Source organism: Manis javanica, chromosome 8 (genome assembly GCF_040802235.1).
Source record: "Manis javanica isolate MJ-LG chromosome 8, MJ_LKY, whole genome shotgun sequence".
Classification (NCBI taxonomy): Eukaryota; Metazoa; Chordata; class Mammalia; order Pholidota; family Manidae; genus Manis; species Manis javanica.
The window spans coordinates 102,128,400-102,153,225 of record NC_133163.1 but is presented as its reverse complement, the minus strand read 5'-3'; the positions used below and the strand labels follow the sequence as shown (position 1 = coordinate 102,153,225).

Genomic DNA, 24,826 nt, shown 5'->3' with positions numbered 1-24,826 from the left:
AAGGATTTTCGGAGGATTCTTAGAGCAGCTTTCTTACCTCTCCTACACTGCCCACCCTTCCCACTCCTGACTCCAGAGATTCAACCTGTGCATCAAAGTGATAGAAATTATCATCACCTATGTGGAATCCCCCGTCTTTTGTTTTTTGCCATTTATGCCCAAATACAGTGCAGTAAAATGAGTATGTGGACATTAAACATATCTTAGGAACTTCTTGATAAGTTTTATTTAATTGCAACAACGAAGTCAGTGCTCAGATGCTGAAGCATCATACCTGTGCTTCACCCAGTGTGGCTGGCCACTTACAACTTTAAAAATCCAAGGGGATCTGCTAATAGACATAGATAATTTTCATTCGAGCATTTGCCTTGGCATCTGTTCTTGTCCTCCCCTGCTGGTACATCTTTCTCTTTCTTTGAGGAAGCCAAAAGTGACCTATTAGCAAGGATTTGGTCAAGACATCATGGAATAGATCCTTGGGCATGAGAAGAGCAAGTCAGTGAGGGAGGATTAGAACCAAGTTAAGGTGAACACTGGTCTCAACTATGCCTGCTTTAATTGTGTTGTGTTAATTGTACTTGGTTTATTTGCCTTGCAGAATGTGCCTAAGCCTGGGCACAAGAGAACAGACTCCACCCACAGCAGCAATGAATCGGAATACACCTTTAGCTCTGAAATTGCAGAAACTGAAGACATTCCATTGAGGACAGAGGTACATTTTAGACCAAAGCAGAATATACCTGCTATATTAGCAGAGAACATTTTCATTGCAGGCAGAGCCCATCTGCCCATAATGTACATTTGTTTTGAACTGTCTATTCTTCATACATTTATATAGGTGCTTAATTAGCTGTGTATATACATACTTCTGCATGTATTTTTTGTCAGTAGACACTTTAATTTTAATTTTAATGTAATTTTGATGACCAGATTTTCCCTTTGTAATTCCTTTTATACCTTAACATAACCTATGTATAAAAAAATATAGCCTGTCATGAATTTATTTCAGACTGAGGTAAATTATTTAAAAAGTCCTTTGTCCTTGATTATCATAAAGAGCAATGCCCAACAATTTAACAAAACTGCTGTCTCTATTTTATGACAGTTTTCACCAATGTAATTTTCTTCTACAAAAATGCACGAAAAATAGCTTATAAATCTGCCTTAGTGTTTTGTGCTAGGTGGTATGAAACCAAAATGACATCTTATTGTAACTCTATGAGTACAGTGACTTTGTTAGATTGTTCCCAAACCAATTCTTAGATCTTCTTTTCAAATATGATGTTAGTTTCAGTAATGGATAATTCAGGCACAGCTCTTCTATTTTTATATCATATTCTGAGAAAATGGTCAAGTCTGAAATAGACTGCTTCTGGCAGAACAGCTGAAGAAAATTGAATTATTCTTTCCTTCCTTGTCTTTGTTTTACTTAGGAATGAAAAGTTTCTGCTATCTCATTCTGTGCATTTTAATGAAAAATGTCATATTGCTGGAATCATACATACAGAAGGCGAAGATACTTGTCCTAGGTCATAGCTTATAATACTGCCAGAGCCAGTATTCTAACTGAGGCTTGTCTGTTTGCAGCTCCGTGCTCTACCTCCTCCCACCCAGGGAGATCTACCCTGCAGTTCTCCAGTCCCATTTCTGTCTAAAGCTAACATTAGGCAGGGACCATTGACCCATCAATATGGCCAGTGTGTAATAGGGTAGTGGCTGTTCTAGTTATCTATTGCTGTGCAACAAACCATCCCAAAAAACTTGAGTGTTTTCAAACAGAAGCAATTTCTTGTTGCTCATAATTCTTTGGGTTTTGACTGAGCAGTTCTTCTGCCCCACATGGTGTTGGTTGGAATGCCTCCCTGCATGCAGCTGGGGTGCCTAGGTTCTCATCCTTGGCCTGTCCACATGGCTTCTCTTATCAGCAGCATGGGGAGTGGGTTCTAAGAGGACAAGAGCCAAAGATGACAGGCCACTTAGGGGCAGACCCAGAATTGGCATAGTACCAATTCTGCCACATTTTGAAGGCCAGCCCAGATTCAAGGGGAGAGGAATAGACTCCAGCCCTTGACAGGAGGAAAGGCATCTGTGTTTCCAGGAATCACTGGGCGCCATCTTTGGAGACTACTTACACTGAAGATTTCCAGTTACAGCTTCTGAACTTCCATTGGATATGAAGGTCTTAGTATTGCATCCTGTTGCTCTTAATGTGAGCACTTTCTCCCAGCAGTCCGAGGACAGTATGTTTACAAATTGTCGACTTCAGTGTAATACCACTCAGGCAGCATCTGCATGGGGCGGAGGAGCCACAGCAACAGGGTGTGTTTGCTGCGGATCCCTCTGTATTAGACTCAGCGCCAATATAGGAGCCTCATGTTGGAAGCTGTGACTGAGAACATTACATTTTTAAACTCAAAAACTCTTACACAGTTTACCTAATTTCTACTAGTAATGATATTTGTCAGGGTCTCTACTCATTTCAAATTCTTACAGATTTGGGGGAAGGACAAACTTTTTGCTCTTAATTTTTACGTGTCTTCTGCTGAATCTTTTCTGAAGTTAAGAGAGAGGTCAGAGTGAGATTTAGTACATCTGTCATCTCTTGAATAATGAAGTACAGATTGTGCTCCAGAATTCACAGACATCTTGCAGTACTGTGCACTGCCCTTCGCAGGCACTCACCATCAGCAGTAGTAATGCCCAGAAGTCTTCTCTCAATAATGGGGAGAGATTTTCACTTAACAGGCCAGGCTTATTCCTTCTGAGTGCGCGCGTGTGTCTGAAACCTGGCCGGCTTTGGTTGGAGAACTGTCTTTACCATGGGACAGACTGCAGGAATTCTCTTCCCTGGGACTGAGTCTATAACCTTAGCCTCAGTTTCTCTGTGTCTCAGTCTCCTCATCTGTGGTGATGTTTCGTCTTACTTTATAGTGACAGTATGAAGATTGAATGAGTTAATTCTTGTAAAACATGCAATGGTGTTTGATACATAGTAAGTGTTCAAGAAATATATGTTTTTGCTCTAATAAACAGACTTCCAGTGGCCACCCTGCAATTCTGACTGGTTGTGGTCAGGATCAGAAAAATGGAAATCTGTAAAACTGGTAATAGAAAAAGAGAAAATGATTGTTAGAAGGGAAGTTGGGCAGACTAGAATATGGCTCTAAATTTGTATTTCTAGTTGCATATCATTTCCAGTCTTTGTTTCTTCCTGCAGCTACCTCTGTAATGGGTGGGTTTACAAATTTCCCCTAGCAAATTAAAGGAAAACTTTTCAACTCCTATATGTAGCATTTCCAGGTAGCTCTTCTAGAATTTAGAAAATAATGGGCCCACTCTTGTTTCTGACTTGATTTTTTTTTAAATTAAAATAGAGAGGGTTCTTTCAGACTATTTTGGAACACAGAATTCCAATCTCAGTCATGTAATAAAGGCAAAATTTGAGGTTAGAAAAGAAAAGAATGTCTTTCTAGCTTTGCCAAACCTGTGATTTGTTGTTCCCAAATCACAGTGGCATCTCCATTGCTGTTTCTGAAGAGCTCACCTGCTAGCACCATTTGCTTAGCACCATCCCACACTTGCAGCTTCTTCATGATCCGGGGTTGCATTCTTTCTGAACTTTGGTTCTCCCTGCCCTGTCACGCACCTTTCTTAGTAACCTAATTATCCTGGTTCTGCTTGTGCTGTGGAGCTTCCTCAAACCTGTAAAACCCACAGAAAGGGTAACCATAACTTTCTTAACTACTCAGCAATAATACCACAGTAACTGCCAGAATTTCTGGTGGTAATTCTGTTACCTTCCTGATTTTCCTTAGATGAGGCACTGCTGTTATTTTTTAGGTCAGTTTCAAGGCCTCAAAGCTGTTTCTCTTGGAAAGGCACCCGTATGACAAAATCCTTACGAAGGAATAAAAACAAAACAAAACCCTAGAAACTTCTCTGAGGTAGATGGCCCAATCTCCCTTCTTGCTGGTGTGGTATATAGAGAACACATGGTGTCTCTTTAATTAGATGTGTCCTCAGGCATAGGAAGGGCACCAGCCAGCACACTCTTAAATAATTACCAATCATTATACCTCAAGCAATTGTGCAGTTGTTGAATCTTATTTTTTATATTCTTCCATCATCTGTTTTAATGCCCATCTATAGAATTTTGCTCTTATCTGGCAAGCAACTACTCTTTATGTAGCATTAGCTGATACCCAGAGTTAACTTCTTTCAAAATTAGTCAAACTCTCAAACCCTGCTGCTGCTTTATCAGCTAAGTTCATGTAATATTCTATATCCTTTGTTGTCATTTCAACAGTCTTCACAGCATCTTCACAAGGAGTAGATTTCATGTCAAGAAACCACTTTCTTTGCTCATCCATAAGAACCAACTCCTTATCCATTCAAGTTTTATCATGAGGTTGCAGCCATTCAGTCCCATCTTCAGGCTCCACTTCTCATTCTAGTTCTTTCACTGTTTCAATTTATCAAGGGTGATAAGTGTTGAGGTTTTTTTATTTTCTCTCTGTCTAATCTCAGTGTATTTATGCTGGTCCTTCACCTTCTCAAAAATCAGTTTTCCTGATTACCAAAGTAGTGCTTGCTTATTGTAAACAATTCAAATATAGAAATGCATAAGGTAGAAAACTAAAACATCCCATACATTCTCCAGGGTGAACACTGATGGCCATCTAAGTTTTGTATGCCATATGCTGCATATTTTTAAAAGTCATGTATTTTTTTTTAACAAAAATAAGATCATAGTAGAATACTGTCCTGAAACTTGGGTATTATGTGTGTATTACTTGTATATTTCACTTAATAGGTTTTTTTTTTGGTATCATTAATCTGCAATTACATGAGCAACATTATAGTTACTAGACTCACCCCATTATCAAGTCCCCACCACATACCCTATTACAGTCACTGTCCATCAGCATAGTAAGATGCTATAGAATCACTACTTGTCTTCTCTGTATTGTACAGCCCTCCCTGTGCCTCCCCCAACATTATACATGCTAATCTTAATGTCCCCCTTTCCCCCCCAAACCTTCCCACCCATTCCTCCCCAGTCCCTTTCCCTTTGGTAACTGTTAGTCCATTCTTGGGTTCTGTGATTCTGCTGCTGTTTTGTTCCTTCAGTTTTTGCTTTGTTCTTATACTCCACAGATGAGTGAAATCATTTGATACTTGTCTTTTTCTGCCTGCCTTATTTCACTGAGCATAATACCCTCTAGTTCCATCCGTGTTGTTGCAAATGGTAGGATTTGTTTTTTTCTTATGGTTGAATAATATTCCATTGTGTATATGTACCATTTCTTTATCCATTCATCTACTGATGGACACTTAGGTTGCTTCCATTTCTTGGCTATTTTAAATAGTGCTGCGATAAACATAGGGGTGCATCTGTCTTTTTCAAACTGGGCTGCTGCATTGTTAGGGTGAATTCCTAGGAATGGAATTCCTGGGTCAAATGGTATTTCTATTTTTAGTGTTTTGAGGACCCTCCATACTGCTTTCCTCAATGGTTGAACTGATTTACATTCCCACCAGCAGTGTAGGAGGGTTCCCCTTTCTCCACAACCTTGCCAACATTTATTGTTGTTTGTCTTTTGGATGTTGGCCATCCTAACTGGTGTGAGGTGATATCTCATTTTGTGGTTTTAATTTGCATTTCTCTGATCATTAGCGATGTGGAGCATCTTTGCATGTGTCTGTTGGCCATCTGAATTCTTCTTTGGAGAAGTGTCTGTTCAGAACCTCTGCCCATTTTTTAAATTTCACTTCATAGTTTTATCTAGGACATATTTATCTACTCATTTGGATCTACTTCATTCTTTTAACAGCTTTAGAATATTTCATAGTTTGGTTATACCATAATTTATTTAAGTAACTCTCCTATAGACTAACATTTGCATTCTTTCCAGTTTTTTGCAATTACCAAAAAATGCTGTGATGAACACTTTTTCCATATGTTTTTATGTACTTGTATTAAGTATTTCAGTAGGATAAATTCTTAAATATAGATTGTTAGGTTAAAGAGTATGCACATTTAATTTTAATAAATTCAGCTAACTTGCCCTTTTAAAAAGCCTACTTATACTTCCAGCAATATCATATTACAATGGTAGGATTTGTTTTCTTCTTATGGCTGAATAATATTCCATTGTGTATATGTACAACTTCTTCTCTATCCATTCATCTACTGATGGACACTTAGGTTGCTTCCGTTTCTTGGCTATTGTAAATAGTGCTGCGATAAACATAGGGGTGCACCTGTCTTTACTATTACTAACACATGGCATTGTTTATCCTTTCAGTGTTTGCTAATCTGACAGGGAAAAGTAGTATATCACTGTTACTTAATTTTCATTTCTCCATTTGTTAGCCAGGTTGGACATGTTATTTGTATATTCTTTTGCCATTTATATTTCTTTCGTAAGTTTGCCTCTTTTTCTGTTGGGCTGTTCATCATTTTCTCATTAGATGATTTTTTGTGTGTCTTCTGGATCATCTTCACCATCTTATGATTTCTTGGATTTAGGAGCCAACTGAGAAGAAGGTGCCTCTGGACATGTCATTGTTCCTCAAGCTCCAGAAGCGAGTCACAGAGCTGGAGCAGGAGAAGCAGGTGATGCAGGATGAGCTGGACCGCAAGGAGGAGCAGGTGCTGCGAAGCAAAGCAAAGGTATGCAGCTGTCTCACTAGAGGGCCATGCAAGCTGAGCACTGAGACTGGGACCTCAGGTCCAGTTCTGCAGGCTCTTCTTTAATGGGATCTGCCCAGAAGTACTTTAGCCAAGTGGCATTTGGTTCAAATAGTAAGGCTTAACTGTCCTCACTGTTTTTTGCAGAGCAAGGAAATAGTCTAATGGTAAAAATGTGCCTACTTACTAATAAAGTTTCCAACTGTGTGTTTTCCTTAGGAAGAAGAAAGACCACAAATTAGAGGTGCAGAACTGGAATATGAGTCACTCAAGGTAACCGGATGTTTTCTCCCAAGACATGGGATATCTTGATTTGTAAAGAGATCTGCTCAGAGCAATCCTCTTTCTCAGAGAACATTCTTGAGGGCACCTGATGCCCTAGCCTAAGCCTTGTTTAGGCATTACTTCCAGCCTTGTGTTGTTTCCTTTTACAGGTTCTATTTCATATAAACTAGAGTTCAGACTGAGCAGAAACAGGAGAGTACTGCCATATGAGGCTGCAGAAGGGCAGTAAGAGACATGGACACTAGCCTCAGACTGCCTGGGTCCAAATAGTGGATCTGCCACTATATGGCTGGTGCAGGTTATAGATCCTTCCTGTGCCTCAGTTTTTTCATCTATGAAGTGGTGGTAGTGATATGTATCTTATAGGACTGTCACGGGGATTATATGAAATAATCCATATAATTAGAATAGTACCTGGCAAATGTTGGCTACTGTCATTATCATCATTTTTAAATACAGGTACTTTACAGATCAGCTCTGATTCTTCCAACAATCGTGTAAGTATTTTAGTCCCCATTTCACTGATGAGGGAACTGAGGCTAAGAGATACAAACACCTTCCCTAAGGTCATCTTATAAGAAACTTTGACAGGAACAGGATTTGACCATCGGTATCTCTGGCTCCAAAGCCTCTATTCTGACCACCAAACCCCACTAAAATTATGTGTTTGTAAGTAAAGCTAGCTGGGTATCAGTTTGCAGGGAGAGAATTGTGTCTTCTTAATGGTTAAAGGCAGTGTCTAACCAGACAGTGATAAACTGCACCTGAGTGACCCAGAGCATTTGAAAGTGGAAAAGGCACTGATTAGAAACAGTAGTTTCTGAAATACAAAGCAACTTGGTCAACTCCAGCGCTGAAGTTTAAAAAAAGAAAAAAGGCTCATTCCTTGATACAGAGTAGGCTGTGCTCCACCCAGCTCCTCCTCCTCCTTTCTGGAGTCAGAACCTTTTGAGTCCTGTGTGGTCTGAGCTATTAGGCTGTCAGCTATCAAGACCCCCCCCCCAGCTTCAAAAGGTTCCTAGTTTATCAGTAAATGTATGAGTCTTAAATTAATTTTTCTCCATTATTTTCTCCTTATGTCAATTTTTTACTATTTGCTGCTTCTGCAAATTATAGTCTAGAATAGCTGAGAAGTTATAGGAAGGTTTACGATTATAACCAAACAAAGCTAAAAATTAGAAATCCATAAAATAACATAGGAAACTCATAGTATATTAAAGACTTTATGTGTATCTGAGAATTCCTGGGTGTCTCTAAATTGTCATAAAGTTGTTTTTCTTTTTCCCCAGTAATATTACTTTAAATCTAGTCCTGATATATTACTTCCTAATATTGTGATTCGGGACATAATATGCACATTAGTAGGCCCCTCTCCTCTGTGAATTTGTCACTTCCAACATCCAGAACTGCTGATTACTGCTTCCCCTGAAGGCTTTGTGGCATCGTGCTGTAGAGAATGCCTGTCCTCTGCCCTGCTCAAACCCACATTTCTTCTATCAGCTCCTTCCCCTGGAGATAGGAGAACTCTTCCATTGGTATTTAATAAACCTTGGCTAATAATACCCTGTATTTACTTTACAGTTTGAAAAGTTTTTCCTATACCTTATCTTAGTTAGTCATTGTCATGACTTCTGAGATAAGTTGCTTCCTTTTTCAGGTTGGTTAGCTGAGTCTTAGAACAGTTAAGAGATTTACTATCGGATGATAGAGTCTGTTCTTGAAACCAGGTCTCCAGACAATAGGAAACTTTCTAAATACCCTAGATTCCTATGATCCTTTGTTTGGAAACTAATTTTTGCCAAAAAATATAGTATCTACTTTTAAAATACCCCAAAACCCTTCTACCTTTTCAAAATTATCACATGAAATCTCTCCTCCTTTACTGAAAGTACTGCTTGGGTAGGACTTACGTTTGTTGAAAAAGGAAAAGGTGGCAGCAAAGGGTCATCTCTATTATTCTTAGTCTCCATTGCCTTCCGTACTCTTGGTTTGTAAGACCAAACGAATGGCCACATAAGTTGGGATAGGATGGAATGAGTCAGAGGAATGAGGGTAAGAATCTGATCTCCATATCTTCTCCCTCTGCCTGCCTCACACAAAAATGGACAAATAAAGACATTCTTTGTAGTATGTTAAAAATGGAGCCCAGATCATAAAGTTCCTGCGTAGTAGCTTAGTGTTTTTCGAAATGCCATCCCTGAGTCTGCAGCACCAGCTTCTTCTGGTAGTTGAGTTCGAATCTGTGGGTCTCACGTCAGACCTGTGGAGTCAGAAACTCTGGGTGTGACCCAAGCACTCCACCCCCCACCCCCCAGGGATTCTGATCATGTTAAAGTTTGGGAAACACTGCTTTGGAGCTTAGTAAAGACATTCGTATTTTCTGTTGCAGAAATGAGCAATACAAAGCTGATGACCAGTTGATGGGAGACTGAGGCATAGAAAGGGACATTCGTTTTCACATAACAGATTAATTCATGAAAGAAAGGGTTATATATTCTTAAACTAGGGGGAAAAAGGGACTTTAAATAATTGTACTATAACATGTCAAAAGGCCTGATACTGTGCTACAAACCCAAGATTATTTCTCTGGAAGAAAACAAGAAAATATTTTATCTTTATACTGAGGTGTCTCACTTCCACTATTAAAAAGCCCTATGTCATGTGCTAAATAAGACAGCATGGTGTTCATATGCCTGTCTACTTCCATGTTTCCTGGCCAGTGTCCCATGACATTTGTGTTTAGTGTCAGTAAAGAGAGTTTAGTGTCAGAACACTATTGTTTGAGCAAAGTATACATAGGGCAATGCCTATGGTGGCATGAGGATGACTGATAGTGTGTGAAATTACAGAGAGAGTGAAGGATGTGGATGTCGTCTGGATGACTGAAGGAAGAGGTGGCCCATCTTCCCCTCCCACCTCCCAAGGCTTCTGCCAGCAACTTCACAAGCATGTCACACAGGAAATGAGTTTGAAAAATATATTGTTTGTTGTCATCAAAACACTACAGGGAATTTTATTAGCTTAAATGAGCTGGTAATTTTTTAAATAGAAGTTAAAAGCCTCAAGATTTCAGTGATCTTTCCATTCTCTTTTACAAAGGAAATCAGAATGTTACTCAAGAGTTCAGGGATCTGCTCCTCTGAACCATTCATTGGAAATAATCTACCAGCTAGGCCCTCATACTTGCCTTTATATTTACCCATAAACAGAACCTTCTTAGCACTAATCTAAACTCACCTCCTAGGACTCAGCAGTCTCTCCAGGCCTGTGAACATACCCTGGACAGACCTGGAATAAGTTTGACTCTGTAATTTGGGTTAATGAAGCAAACTGCCATTCACCTTGCTGAATTCCATTTGATGTCAGCTCTCTTAATTTGCAGAACAGAGTTCCCAGTAGAACCTGGGAGGCCATTCTCTACAGTTGCCCTGATGATTTTTTCCAGAAGAATTCTACCATCTTGAGGGAAGATGAGTATTCCAGTATAAAGTCAAGGATGACAGCTATAAACTATTCTTTGTGTCTTCATACAGCGTCAAGAACTAGAATCAGAAAACAAAAAACTGAAGAATGAGCTAAATGAGTTACGCAAGGCCCTTAGTGAGAAAAGTGCCCCAGAGGTGACTGCTCCAGGCGCACCAGCCTACCGTGTCCTCATGGAGCAGCTGACCTCTGTGAGTGAGGAACTTGATGTCCGCAAGGAAGAAGTTCTCATCTTAAGGTCTCAGCTGGTGAGCCAGAAAGAGGCCATCCAGCCCAAGGTAGGCAGGCACAAGTGGCTGAAGTGGGTGTGTGAGGGCTGGCCTCTATTTCTTCCTGTCCCTTCCCTCCAATTTATAATGCATAAAACACATAAGAGCATTTATAGTCTAATTGAAGATGTCATCATTTTAAAAAAAATCTCAATGTTGTTTTAAAACCATTGCAAATGCCAGTTGAAGTGAGCAAAAAACAAAAAAAATTGCAAATGATAAAAAAGTTTCATCTGTCACTTATGAGCAAAAGGCATTTAAAATTAGTCTTTTTGCAGTAATCAGGCCAAGATAAATTTAATCAAAGGTAAAATTCTATTAAACAGAAAAATGCATAAATTATCTTGCTTTGAGAAGGCATTAAATATCAAAATTTTTTGTAGAAAATAGCCTGTTTAACTGGAAAGGTAGCGTATGAGAAGGTTAGAAATGAGATCACTGAGTAGAAGTTACATGGATATGATTTCTGCTCACTGCAGGGAGTTCTATATAATAGAGAGAGTTGTCCCAGCTAGGAGGGGCTGTGTTTAGTGGTTCAACAGAAAGGACCTCCCTGGAAGGGAAAATGACCCTTTGAAGTCCTTCCCTAACCTCAAGTAATTTGAGACCGAATGTTGCCATGTGCTGGTGAGAAAGGGGCCTTTTTGTCCTTTGCCATCAGAGGGACTCTGAGTAATGGTCTTAAAACCTGGCCTGCGTCCCTGCCCATGTTCATGCAGTGGAGAGATGCCAAGAATCAGGCAGTCAGGTACCCCAGCCACATGGCATACCATACACAAAATGACTAGGATATATAATGAATTACTTGCCTGGAAGACTGGAGAGTACTCCTCTCAGGCCTGGGTACTTCTGTATGTGGTTAAGATATTGAACCTGGCCCTCTAATATTTGGATTTGATAAAGGCAGCTCATACTAGAGATCAACACAGATCTGGATAATGTCAAATTCTATTAAATAATCTTTGGGATAGGTGGGTGGATTCCAGTATCAAGTAGAGTAATATAAAGAAATGGGCTTCCTTATTCTAAAACAAATCACAAAACCCTTAAGTCTGAAGTGAGAAGAGTTCTAGAGGGGAATCTCTCCTTTGACTTGACCCTATACATTTCCCCTACCCCAGGGCTGTCTTAGCTTGGCTCCCTTGACTACCACTCTGGCCTGGCCTTGAAAAACAAGCCTCCCTTTGCATGCTAGCTGGAGCGGAGTCCAAAATCGGAATTCAGTCCCCTGGTTCCCCTGTGACAAACTGGTATTCTCACTAGAAACTTTAGTAAAGGTTAAGGGAAATGAAAAGAAAAATGAGCGAAGAGGCACAGAAACAATCCAGCTAACAGAGCACATGGCTCTGTTATTACACACTCCACGGGACAACTGCTCTCCAGCCCCGAATGGGCTGGCTCAGTCTAACCAAGGTCCCTGCTTCCTAAGCTCAGCCTACATGTGGCAGCAGGCTGTTCTTTCCTAGGAAAAATGCCCATGACTCACATGCCCTCTCAACCCCCAGACTGTTTGTCCCACTCAGTTTTTAGTCAGAAACGTCATTTCAGAACTCGTGATGAGTGAGTTTCAAAGTGGTGAGTGACGCCCAGTGGGCTAGGTGACGATGCATCCCAGCCACATGAGGGTTCTGCACCACCTCCATGAGCATTCTGGGAGGCCTTACTTGGACAAATGACCTATCAGGTCATTATTGTACCTCTCACAGACCTAGGATAAGAATTTTGCCCATATACATCAACAGAAGGGTCATTTTCTCACATACTCACAAATACTTTATAATTAGCAAAACCAAAGTAACTCAGGAAGAATTTCAAGCACTTGTTCCTGAGAATTAAGAGTTGCAATTACATAAATATATATTAATGTCCACCATATGCCAGTCCATGAATACTAATTTATTTACAGAATTAGCTATAGGAGATAAAACTCATGGTTATTTTTACAGTTAGCTTTTATCTGTTGTGATGGGACTCGCTGATAAAATTTATTTATGAAATTAAGACTTTATTGTTTTCTCCATTTATTTTTTGTGCTTGCTGACTTGTGATTTTCAGGATGACAAGGTAATTATAAACTTAAAATTTTTTAGTAAATACTTCTATTTAGTCCATTCCTAAGTGTGATGCCGCGCCCCAACCACCTCTTCTTAACTAAGACAGGCTGGATGAGGGAAGGACTGGCTGCTTAGTACCAGGACAGAGCAGACTAAGTAGCCTGGCTTTCCTACGGATTAGTTAACTAGATCAAGTTACCTATTTTACTAAAAGTTCAAAACCATACCATGTAGGTCCGGTCTCAGATATCAGAGAATACATGTAACATTATTTAATATAGAAACTGGGTCTTTGACAGTTATTACTTAAGACTTAAAATCTGAGTATGTCCCTTTACATAATAGAAAGATTTCCTGCCTTTCAGGGAAAGAGAAAAAATAAATTTTCTTTGAAATATGTACTAAAATATTTATTAAACACAACTAAGGAAATGCTATATGTGATGTTTATGGGAAAGGTTTTAAAATTCAATAAAATATAAGCTTCTTATTAATGACTTTATCAGAGTACATTTGTCTTCTCTAAGGATACATTTATAAACTCACAAAAGGACAGGATTAAGAGAAAAGTGGGATTTTTTAAAAGGATGTTGTGTATAACACAGAAATTCAAAGTAACTATTTGTAGGCCTCTAGTTGGTATTAAACTTATCTTAGAACTGGTCTCTAAGATCATGGTTTTGACATGTATTATATTAACTCCATGTCATTGTGAGTGAGACCTGGCTGTACAGAAAACACTAATGAAGGATCCTACATATACTGTTTAGACAAGTAGAATAGGCCCTTAGGTTCTAAGTATATTATTTTTAGAGGCTATGGAGCAATGGTTCTTATTGTCTATTCTTACCCTGGTTTGAAAAAGAGAAAAGGTTGCTGAGTAGAAGCAAAGTTCTGAAATTGCATGGTTGTCAGACAGATTAAACCAAAAAGTAAGTAAAATGTTAGCAAAAAAAGTCCTTTTTATATAAAATCATTAGTAATTCTGACCTGCCAGATGTTTATTTCAAAAGCCTATGTACCTTGCTACACTGTAACAGAGGAAAACAGGAATTGAGTAACAGAAGGTGGGAGATGATTTCAAAGAGCTAAATCTCTTCCATTTATATATGTCTAAAGATGTGAGAAAATTCCAGTTTTGCTGAAGCATATCATCTGAAACACCTATTTTGTACCTATTTTTTAATGGAAAAATGAGCTTTATGTCAAACTTTCAGTGTTTTATTAAAGCATTTATTTTATTATAGCTGATTAGAAGAAGTAGAAAGAACAGCTTTGTACATTCCATTAAAGCCTCAGTGTCCTTACCTGGTTATTATTCTAATGCTGTATATACAATATACTTTATATATGAAAAGTATATATGTGTGTGTGTGTATCTGTGTATGTACACACACACATATATATGTACACATACATATACACATACATTAATATATACACACACACATATACTTTTTATATATAAAATTTCTGTATATACTGCATTAAAACAGCAACCAGGCAAGAACAATGAGCAACTATTTAATGTAATAAAGATACATTTCATATAATGTAGAACATACCTAGCAAGTTAGTGATTTTATTTACAGGGCAGTGGTGCTCTAGAATCTCACCACCTCTGCGGTGGAACAGTAGGGATTCTCAAGCGAGGGAATGAGGCACTTCTCTCTTCACTGCCTGTTTCCCATCTCCTCTGTAGCTGCACGGGGCTGTGTGGGGGTGGGGGAGGGTGGAGCCATAACCCCCCCCCGCCCCCCCGCTGTTCTGGAGGAGAGAAAGAAGTTGTATGTGGTCCAGATCTTTTGAGTTGACTCTTAGTGTGGAAATGTGTCATTCCCCTCTGCAGAATACAATGACAGATTCCACAGTACTTTTGGAAGATGTACAAAAAATGAAAGATAAAGGTGAAATCGCACAAGCATACATTGGTTTGAAAGAAACAAACAGGTAAGTTGATTCTCCTTTTATTCATTTTGGTTTAATCATATTTATCTTCAGTCTTCAAGCCAGCCTCTTGTACAGTAAGTCAAAGCAGTTATGCATCGACCTTCAAAGAGAAGCCAAGGTTTCTAATATATTCCCATTTAAAACCTCATCTGTAATACAGTGTAGCATTATTGATGAGAGGTATCAGATAAAACATTCTTTACATCAAGGGAACATGCTTCTGTACAAAGGTCTTAGCCCTGAGAGTTTGCCTTGAGAAGAACACTAGCTGCTCACTGTCGGGTGGTGCTGGGTACTGACTTCCACTTGGTATTCAGTGTGGTTATTTGTGAAGGGCAGTGAGGCAACTGCAGCTTTCAGTAACTGGAACTCGGTGTGGGAACTCAGTGTGGAGAGGAGAGAAGTATCTGGAACCACATCAGGGTGGACCATGTAATTCTAAAGGGTACCAGCACTTCTAGGATGGGACCCTGATATTTGAGACCAAGTTTTTGTTATGTTTCCCAAGGTGTTCTGAGAAAATCCTAACTCTGGTTTTATCCCAATTATTCTAAATATAAATGAAGTTCCGGGTGGCACTTAGCTCAGTCACTGTGTATGTAAGAGCCCTGGGTGGGTTGACCCAGATGGCAGCATTTACACAGTAATGAAATGACTGTACTTTCCTGAAAGTTTTCCCATTGCTGAGATTATCACAGAGTGAAGGCTCATTTCTAGAATTCTTTTAGCTTTCCTTCCACCCCCACATCTCAACAGAGCCTTTGTGCTATTAGACTGTGAATTTAAAGGACTGCATGATTAAAAGAATGTGGCTAGTGATGATCACAGAGAAAGACAATTCTGGAGATTTGGATTATCAGCATGTAGTCTAGGTGTCCTGATGCATAGTATCAGGATTGGTATACAGAAATACTTCTCAAACTAAAGAATATTGCCAGGCAAAATGTAAGGTACTTATCTTCTTTTACAGGCAAGAGTGGAGAATGCTTATAAAACTATTTGTTACACCTAAACTTTAGTTTGTGAATATAAATTATAAGCATCTCTTACATCTAAGGATGTGTTAGTTTAGAAAGAGCTACACTACACTGTTTATCTGTCCATGCAGCTGTTCAGCCACCGGAAGTGTATTACCTGCCTGCTTGATACAGGCCCTGTGCCACACACTGGGCATATAGCTGTAAGTAAGCCAGTCAAATGCAGTCCCTACTGTCACAGTTCATAGGCTGTTGGGAAAACATCCAAGAGAATTTGGACTTCACTCCATTTTTGAAAGATTTTAAGTAGGAGAATCATATGAGGGGATTTGAATTTTAGAAAGCTAGCCCTGGCTTTTATGTTAGAAAATAGATTTTAGTGGAACAAGAGTGAAAGCATAAAGACCAGCTAAGAGGCTATTACTACAAGCAAATGACTGACTGATTATGGTGACTTTGACTTGGTTGGTGGCAGCTGGGACTGAGAGAAATGGGGTACTTTGAGAGATACACAGGATGAGTCAGTAAGCCTTGTAGTTTATTGGATGTGTGGGGAAGGGATGGGGAATCGTTCAGGACGACCCTGAAGTGTCTGCTATGGGCAGTTGCTTGAATGTGATGATGCCGTTTTGTGATCCTGGGTGTGGGGTTTGGAGAAGTGCAGGGTGGAGATGATCAGTAGATTTACAAATACTGAATTTAAATTAAAGACATCCAAAGAGAGAAATCCATCAGGCAATTGAAAATACAGATGTGGAGCAGGAGAGCTGTATGGGCTGAGATACAAATTTTGAAATCATCACCATAGAATAATATAATTAAGACCATGCAAATATGTCAGTTCTCCAGGAAGACATGATAGATAGAAAATAGAAGAGCATTCTCTGGAATTTGTTTTATGTAAACATTGTATCAACAACAAATGTCTAAGAAGAGGAATAAGACCCTGGGCTCTGGAGGTGGGTAGCCCTGGGCTCCACTACTTGCCAGCTTCCTCTGCAATGGGCAAATGATACATGTTGGGTTACTGGGAGAACTAAATGAAATGAATCACATAGAAGGATTTAGAACAGTGTCTGACAGCAAACACTCAGTAATTTTATTTTTATACCAAATATATAGAAAAAGCCTGCAGGCAACCTTGTCAATATTATTTATTAATTGTACCTACTTTTAATAACCTAATGTCATCTCTAATATAAAAGCAGTTTCCCCAGATCTTAAAAATTTTTTTTGACCCCAAAATTTTTTAAAAATCATGTCATAAAGGCTGAGAACTTTGGGTATATTCTTATTTATATTATTTCTATAAGAATTTTTAAAAACATTTGAAAAATAGGCAGTCAGATTTTATTAAGCTAAAACAGGTTCCCACCCAGAAGACTTAAATTCCTGTTGAAAAGGATTGTGAAAATTGCCACACGAAGACAGTAGCCTGCGCTTTTGTTCTCTAAGTGTGTGACTGTCCGTGGTTAGTGTCTAATATAACATGTGACATATAAGATCACTCCTCTAGCTGAATAAAATGTTAAAAACAAATCTCTTTCTTGCCTTTTAAGTTGTTTCATGTTTTTCAGGAAAAGTAGCTCTAGATCCTTGGTTATTTTGTTTTAATTTCTACCTGTTTATGTGTGAGGTTACATGTTACCCATTTAAAAAAAAAATTAACCAACAATAAGTTTGTGGTAATGTGTAAAGTCATCTGTAATTAATAAAACCGTTTGTACTGACTTAGTAAAATAACGAATGACCACATGCTGTTCTTGGCTGCCGTCATCTCATCACCGTCCTGTGTCCTTTGTGTTCCTTTTGCATGGAAGACCGTCTGCTATGGATTGCCATGAGTTGAATGAGGATGGAGAGCTGTTGCTGGTTTATGAAGGGTTAAAACAAGCCAACAGGTTATATTTGTCACCTCAAAATAGAATGTTATTAATTTGTTGTTCTTACTAACAGTGGCCTCCTGGCTTTAACTTCTCTATTTTTTATATATTGTCTTCCTGGGTAAATTTCAGTAAAACAGAACATTAAACCAAACACCTTCTTAAAAACCTTCTCCACTAAAGGATACTTATTAAAGCTGAAATGCACTGATGGTGAACGTAAGAGTTTCTTCCCATAACCGAAGGACGCTGTCCAGAGTTTCCTTCAGATACTAAAATTTGTGAATATCTCACTAGGAGTTAAGAAAAGCAAAATCTTTCAACTAGAGCCCAGATTACTGTGGGAGAGAATAGTTAGTACCTATTACTTAACAATTTCTTATTTGGAATAATGATCAATTTTACAGATATATGTGCTTGTGGCTAATGTGGCTGCATTTTTATATATTATTATCATGCTGCCTAACAGCAGTATTAAGTACATGCTTTGGCATTATGGGTGGTTATTGTGAAATTCAAGTTTGTGAAACAGCATATCAAGAGAGTTCCCTGCATTGCTACAGTTCAGATTAACCACCCAAACTCAACATGTTAAATATGGTTAAGGAAAAGCAAATAAAATTGAAATGGCAATACCTTTCTAACTCAGATATGCATGTCTCAAAAATCTCATAAAATACCATTTTAGTGATTAAATTTAAAAAATATTAATATACTATTTGTTTAAGCAGCTTCTCTTTATTCTGCTTTGTTCTAATCTGAAACCATTGTCATTAACTTTGTGGTGTTATTGGTTCAAATCCTTTCAAAATTTTATAATCACTAAAATATTTAATCTTAACAATTTGCTTGCAAGGGCATCAACAAGCTTTGCCCAGAAGTTGTTAACCAAGGGGATTAGAATAAAAGAACATCTTTTCTTTCTTCATGTCAGTTAATTCCTATAACTCTGTTTTGTGTTTGGCAAAGGGGTTATCATAGAAGTGGGGGTGCATGGTAAAGGAAGGGTGCTCTTTCCTGCATTCTCACCACCAGTGCCCTCACCAGCTCACAAGCACAGCTGGTTTGTATATTTGCTGAGAAGCAGTAACTGCTTTGTTGGTCCTATTAATATTTATGTTCTAAAACCAGGTTTGTTAGGATTTTGTTACTAATGTGGAAGTTATGGGGAGAGAGAAGATATGTGTATATGAGATTTCAGAACTCTGTCTGGATTCAGGTAAATCTGTATAGATTTCAGAGTAGCACTGCAGCCTTTGTGGCCTTCAGAGATAAGAGTACAAAATAAAAATGGGACCCTGGTTGCACCCTCTGCCTGCAGTGAGTAATGCTGAAATTCTTAAAGGCGTTATTTACTTAGCTCAGCTTGTCATTTTATCCTCCGTAGTGCAGAGTTGTTTGTGACAAAGGTGTTGTGTTCGCCAGCCTAAGTGCTATTTGTTAAGTGTAACAAGCCAAGTAAAAGCGATGTCTTTAATCGACTGCTTCAGTCATCATTTCCTATAAACCTTTCAAAAGAGCTAAAACTTAACTATTTCTTAGGGCCCTTGAGAACTTTATATTTGTAGCAGAGTCCACAGTTCAGAAAAACAAATGTGAGAGCATTTGTTTCCATTTCTGGCCCTGTTTGAGTTGTTTGACTTTAATCGAGTCAGAAGTTGCACAGATGCTAAAGAGCTCCTACTTTCCTGCCCTTGCAAGTGAGCACAAAGCCTCACACTCACCAGAGAGGGACTTGAATGTCATCACCCTTTCCTGCCTGCATGGCTTCTCCGCAGGCTTCTGGAATCCCAGCTGCAGTCCCAGAAGAGGAGCCATGAGAATGAGGCAGAGGCCCTGCGCGGGGAGATCCAGAGCCTGAAGGAAGAGAACAACCGGCAGCAGCAGCTGCTGGCCCAGAACCTGCAGCTGCCCCCAGAGGCCCGCATCGAGGCCAGCCTACAGCACGAGATCACCCGGCTGACCAACGAAAACCTGGTAAGGGGAGTGCCCAGCCCTGCTGGTCAGTCCTCCTTGTTTCTTCCTGATCAAGCATGTCTTCCTTGCTGGGAAAAAGTCGTTGCCCCACACTTGTGACCTTGTTAACTCTAGCGAGGGCAGAGCAAGAAAAATATGGCTGTGCTGGTAGAAACGAAAAAGGCCTGCGCACAGGGTGTTTCTCACAGAAGGCTCTGGCACATCTGAGCGTTCTCAGACCTAACGTGGAGGGCCTGGAAGGTAACCTCCCAACTGTACGCTGGGCTTCCGATGTCCTCGAGAATTCAGGTGACCTGCTTCCCACTTCAGCTACAGATTCTCTGCCATTCAAGGAGGTTTGTTATTTGGTTGAAGCAACAGTGGCTGGGGACAAGAAATGTCCACCTTTGGTACCCACACAGCCACTCAGGCCACCCCAGCCTCCATCTCAAGCAGACAGGCAGGGCTTAGGGTCAGGGTCAGGGGAGGCGGTACAGGGCCATGTGGGGCTTTTGGTTGACACTGGATGGAGCTCCCAGGTCAGGGAGGGGGGCCATCAGGATCCAGGTTTATACATTTTTTTTTTCTTTCTAACAGAACTTGTACAGTGAATAAGGAGATTTTTTCCCCTTTTGCTGGATTCTGGATGTTGGCACAGAGTTCTATTTGTTTCTTTTTCTCTTCTCTTTCTTCTTATCTGTCTTTTACAGAATATGTTTTCTAAAATATTTCTCAGTCACAAAATAATTTTAAAAATCTAGTTTGATAAAATTTAAATAAAGTAAATTTATTAAATTGGAAGTCTTTGAAAATTAAAATTTCATATTTCTGTATAAAACCTATAGTGGCAGCCTGGTTTTGAGCAAAGCTATTGAACACTTATGGTGACCTGTTCTCTCTTTTTTTTTTAATGCAGGGTTTTAATGACCTATAAAGAATAGTTTGGATCTTCTCTGAAGATTTAACAATCTAAATTATCCTTTCATTACTCTATCATTCACCAAATTCACATTACAAGTGCTTTTGTAGTGTCATCTGTTCAATCACCTTTTATATTAATTAGAAGCAAAACCCAAAGGTTTTCTTTTCACAGTCTGTCCCTCTGAGGACAGCTTGCTCTGTGAGGCTCCATTGCGGGAATGGGAGAGGCAGGTGAGGGCATGAGTTTGGGCTTTTTTCAAAGTGACTAAAGTATCGCTACTGTGGAGGAAAATCTTCTGAATAGTGGAGTATTTTTGAAATGTCATCTCATATGCTTAAACTAACAATGCTTTCATGCCTTAGAATTGATAAATATACTGAATAATATAATAACAATTGATCAGTATAAATTCTGTGCTTATAAATAATTGTCTTAAAATACAAGGTGAAACCATGAAATAAAGATGCTTCTAGGTGGCAGATTCCCACGGTTTTTCACAAAGATGGGTAAGCGTTTTCCTTGAAACCTTATCTACAGTGTTATTTTTCTTGGCAAGTTTTCATAGTTAATATAAAAATAAACTAAGCTCCCAGATTCTAAGCTGGTAGAGTCTAGTTAGTAAGTTTGTCTGCATTTTAGGCAAACTCTTTGTAGGCCAGCTACTTCTCCTTACTCACTGGCGACAAATTCAGGAAAATGGATTGAAACTTAACTACAGGGAATGATGTACTTTTTCAAAATCATTGTAGTTTTTAAATCTTAATTGTGCATTTTTTTAGGAAACACTTGGGCAGAATATTAAAGCAGCAGTGGATCTGGGCTTAGTGTTCTTGGAAACTACCCTGTATAATCCACCCACTACGTACCCTCACCACACACAGAGATGATTTTTCTCCCTCCTGTGGTGAACACGCTTCCCAGGCCTTGCCCAGGCTGCCATTCACAGAAGGAAGGTACACAGCTTCTCGCCAGCCTCTCCAACTTCAAACAGGAGTGCCAGCATTGCCATTATTCTCACTTTCATTGTATTTGCCTTCCCTGTTCTTACCACTAGTGCTGGCAGCAAAAAAAGTACAGCAACTTGTGGGAGGTCTGAGGGGTGAGGTAAGAGCATTACCTGGGGAACATGAGCGACCGCTGTGTACCTGCTGGATGATGGCACCCTGGCCACAGCCCACTTCCTCTGAGCATGTGAAGATACATTAGAAGGTGGATCATTAGAATCATCTATACTAGAAAGATCAGAAAGCAATGGCAGGTGACAAATCGGAGACTGTTGAATATATGCTGTTCCATTATTGGCGTTTTAGAATACTTAAGTTGATTTTGCTGAGAAGTAGCATTCCCCTCAAAGACACAGAGAAAAACAAATATCCATTGTGCCTGTTTTTTCAGTATTTTGAGGAATTATATGCAGATGACCCTAAGAAGTATCAGTCATATCGGATTTCACTTTACAAACGGATGATTGTATGTAAACTCAAGAGTACTTTTCTGTTGTCTTCCTGCTACTTCTAGCCCTCCGTAACTCCAGAGCACTGCTGCCTGCCCCTTCCAGGAAGTCTGTTCAAAAACTTTCACCGTTTCTCCCCACAGCTGACTCTTAGCCAGTGGCGTCACCTCTATCAGTGTTCCGTGTCCACTGTCTTGTTTGGTTTGTTATTAACACCAGGCTTACAGTGTGATGGAAGCAAAATGCAATTTGAAGGACAAAGAAAAGCCAGTAAGCACAACTGAACGCTTTGAAATGGTAGCAACTATTCCCTTGAGTCGTTGGTCTAGTATCTAAATCTGCCCAGTCTACACTGAGGAATAAATGACTATTTGTATTTGTATTTTCCCCATAACCTGAATAATAACCACAGACATCACTGATTCATTGCCCTCCTAAGCTCCAAGTCTGCTGTTGTCCACTTTCTTAATCATCAATCCCTTAACCATACCTATGACTTCAGAAAATTCTAGATTAGAGAGCCAATTATCACAGAGTTTTTACCTCCTCCCTTTAATGTACTGCTTTTGTTTTCTCTTTTTGTATAAAGCATTTGAAATTATCCCCTTTTTTCTCTGTAAACAAAATTGTATCACCTATAAGATTTTATGGGCATTATGTCAAAAATCACAGGACTAATTTTAGCATTTCCCAAGGGTGGATCTCAGAGAGACAGTGCTTCATACACATGGATGTCAGTCAAAAGCCCTGACCTAATTTCAACCATTTTAAAAACTTCCCCCAAAACTTTTTGTGCATTCATCAAATTTATTTTGCCTATTCCCCCTCACAAGAAACCATTCCACTGGAATAGCAGTACATTTTGCAAGCATTTAATTATTTTACCCACTTGGAATCTGCTGGAAAAGACTACCTAGTGAGCCTGCTATCCATCACGCTGTAAAGGATTTTTACTACATTATGTATTTTAACATTTGGCTTTTATTGTAGTAGCATTTCCCATGCCTGCCTGTTTTAGCCAGGTGGTGGCTCCACCAATGAGCTTTTCAGGAGCTTTTACGTAAAACTAACATTGCTGTTCTGTGATTTTGTGTCTTACTGCCTTCTGTGCATTTTAGAAGGCCTGTGTTGATCTTTCTGCTGTATTTCTCATTTTGATCGTTAGGATTTGATGGAACAACTTGAAAAACAAGATAAGACTGTCCGGAAACTGAAAAAACAGCTGAAAGTATTTGCTAAAAAAATTGGTGAACTAGAAGGTATTTAAACACATTTTTATGGTAATTGCTGAATCTTGGTTTTGTGTTGCTGTACTAGTGCTCTAATAGATTTGCATGTGAATATTAGGGATGATAACAAAAATGACTTTCAGCGAACTGGCTTCTGTGAAGTAGAGATTTCCATTACTAGGTGGGAAAAAATATACTTTTCACAGTAGTAATAAGTTAGAAAGAGAGAGAAGTCATTCAACAAACATCTAATGACTATCTTTTATATGCCAGGCACTGTGTTAGACAGTAGAGCATAGAAGTCAAGCTCATAAATGCTGGAGTCAAGCTTCATAGGTTCAAATACTGGCTTTTCTACTATTAGTCATCAGATATTAGGCAACTTATTGAACCTCAGTTTTCCTACCTGTTAAATGGGAATGATAATGGTGTCTGTCAGAAATATGTGAGGATTAAATGAATTAAAATGCATAGTGCAGTTAGTAAAGCTCCTGACACATAGTAAATGCTATAGACAACTTATTATCACATTATTATTACTACTGTTGTTCTTAGTATTGGGGATACTAAAATGAGTATAAGACAAAGTCTGTTGTCCTCAAAAAACTTACCATCTGATGGAGAAAAAAAGCAAAAAATGAAATATGATTATCAATAAGTAAGATTTCTTTAAACATCTCATGGTTTACATATGATAGGAAAGCACCTTGAGAAATAATCAGATATCAGTTGTTGTTGAATACAAATGTATCTTGTCTTGTGGAGTAAGTAGTGTGTGTGTTCCTTCAGTAAGTGTTTATCCGGGTGCCAGGGATAGAGCAGTGAGCAGGGCTAATGTCAGATTCTAAGTTTGTTCCAACAGTGCTCTCAAGAGATTTAGAGAGACCCCCTTTGGACTGCCTGCAAACCTGTGTGAACTGTTGCCATTTTGACCAAAAATGATACTGTTCAGTCTGAGTACCCATCTGTTCTCCCAATTTCACCCAACATAATTTTTGTTTGGCTCTAAGGGTGACGATTCCCCATCACTGGGAATATTCAGAGCCAGCTACAATTAACTCTGGATGGTTTTCATTCTTCCAACAGCCAGACCTGTTGGTCTTCCTGCTTCTCTTGGTCAAGTCCTGCTCATCCTTGGAGACCAGAGTCATGATGTCACATCCTCAAGAGCAGTCTTTCCCAATCACCCAGACAGACCCAAGGCTCTGTCCTCTGTGTACCACAGTTTGGTTCATATTGCTTATAATTTTCACTGTCATATTTTTAGCTGTTTTTCTCTTTGAATTCCTGGTTTCCTCAATTAACTATGAGCTCCCTAAGCATGGGGACCGCCTCATATTTCCCCTCAATTTCACAGCACAGTGTCTGACCTATCATAATCATTCTACAAATGTTTGTTGAATGAACTAATGTTGTAAATGTTTAGAACAGCAACAGGGATAGCTACTTTAAAGAATACTCTCTTGGATGTACAAATGCTGAAACATTTATTTAGAAATCAAATTGCTTTTGCAGACATATTTTATATATAATCATTTAGCATTACATGATTAATATATTACATTAAACTTTGAACCTCCAAATCACACACATGTGGGCTCTAATGCCTATTGGCAGATCTTTAAAACTTCTTATTCAGAGAACCTTTCTGCTTTTAAATCGACACTGATT

The 24,826-nt window shown here is 39.1% G+C and overlaps 1 protein-coding gene and 1 long non-coding RNA gene across 5 annotated transcripts in view; one reads left to right on the top strand and one right to left on the bottom strand.

Moving 5' to 3' along the window:
• The window catches only part of MYO5A (myosin VA), a 182,592-nt gene that overhangs the window by 136,795 nt on the left and 20,971 nt on the right, over positions 1–24,826 (top strand). Inside the window, exons 25-33 of one of the 4 annotated variants that reach the window (XM_037021011.2) lie at positions 599–712; positions 6,533–6,676; positions 6,914–6,967; positions 10,513–10,740; positions 14,635–14,735; positions 17,533–17,613; positions 19,374–19,572; positions 21,869–21,943; positions 23,092–23,185. In XM_037021011.2, the coding sequence (XP_036876906.1) occupies positions 599–712; positions 6,533–6,676; positions 6,914–6,967; positions 10,513–10,740; positions 14,635–14,735; positions 17,533–17,613; positions 19,374–19,572; positions 21,869–21,943; positions 23,092–23,185 (1,090 nt within the window). The remainder of the gene's footprint in view (positions 1–598; positions 713–6,532; positions 6,677–6,913; positions 6,968–10,512; positions 10,741–14,634; positions 14,736–17,532; positions 17,614–19,373; positions 19,573–21,868; positions 21,944–23,091; positions 23,186–24,826) is intronic. The other 3 variants (XM_037021015.2, XM_037021014.2, XM_073211863.1) reach the window with 3 other exon arrangements.
• On the bottom strand, positions 17,401–19,457 carry LOC140843161 (uncharacterized). Its single transcript, XR_012120696.1, has 2 exons — positions 19,320–19,457; positions 17,401–17,581 (listed from the first exon to the last, which is right to left on the bottom strand). It is a non-coding gene; the product is annotated as an uncharacterized lncRNA (long non-coding RNA).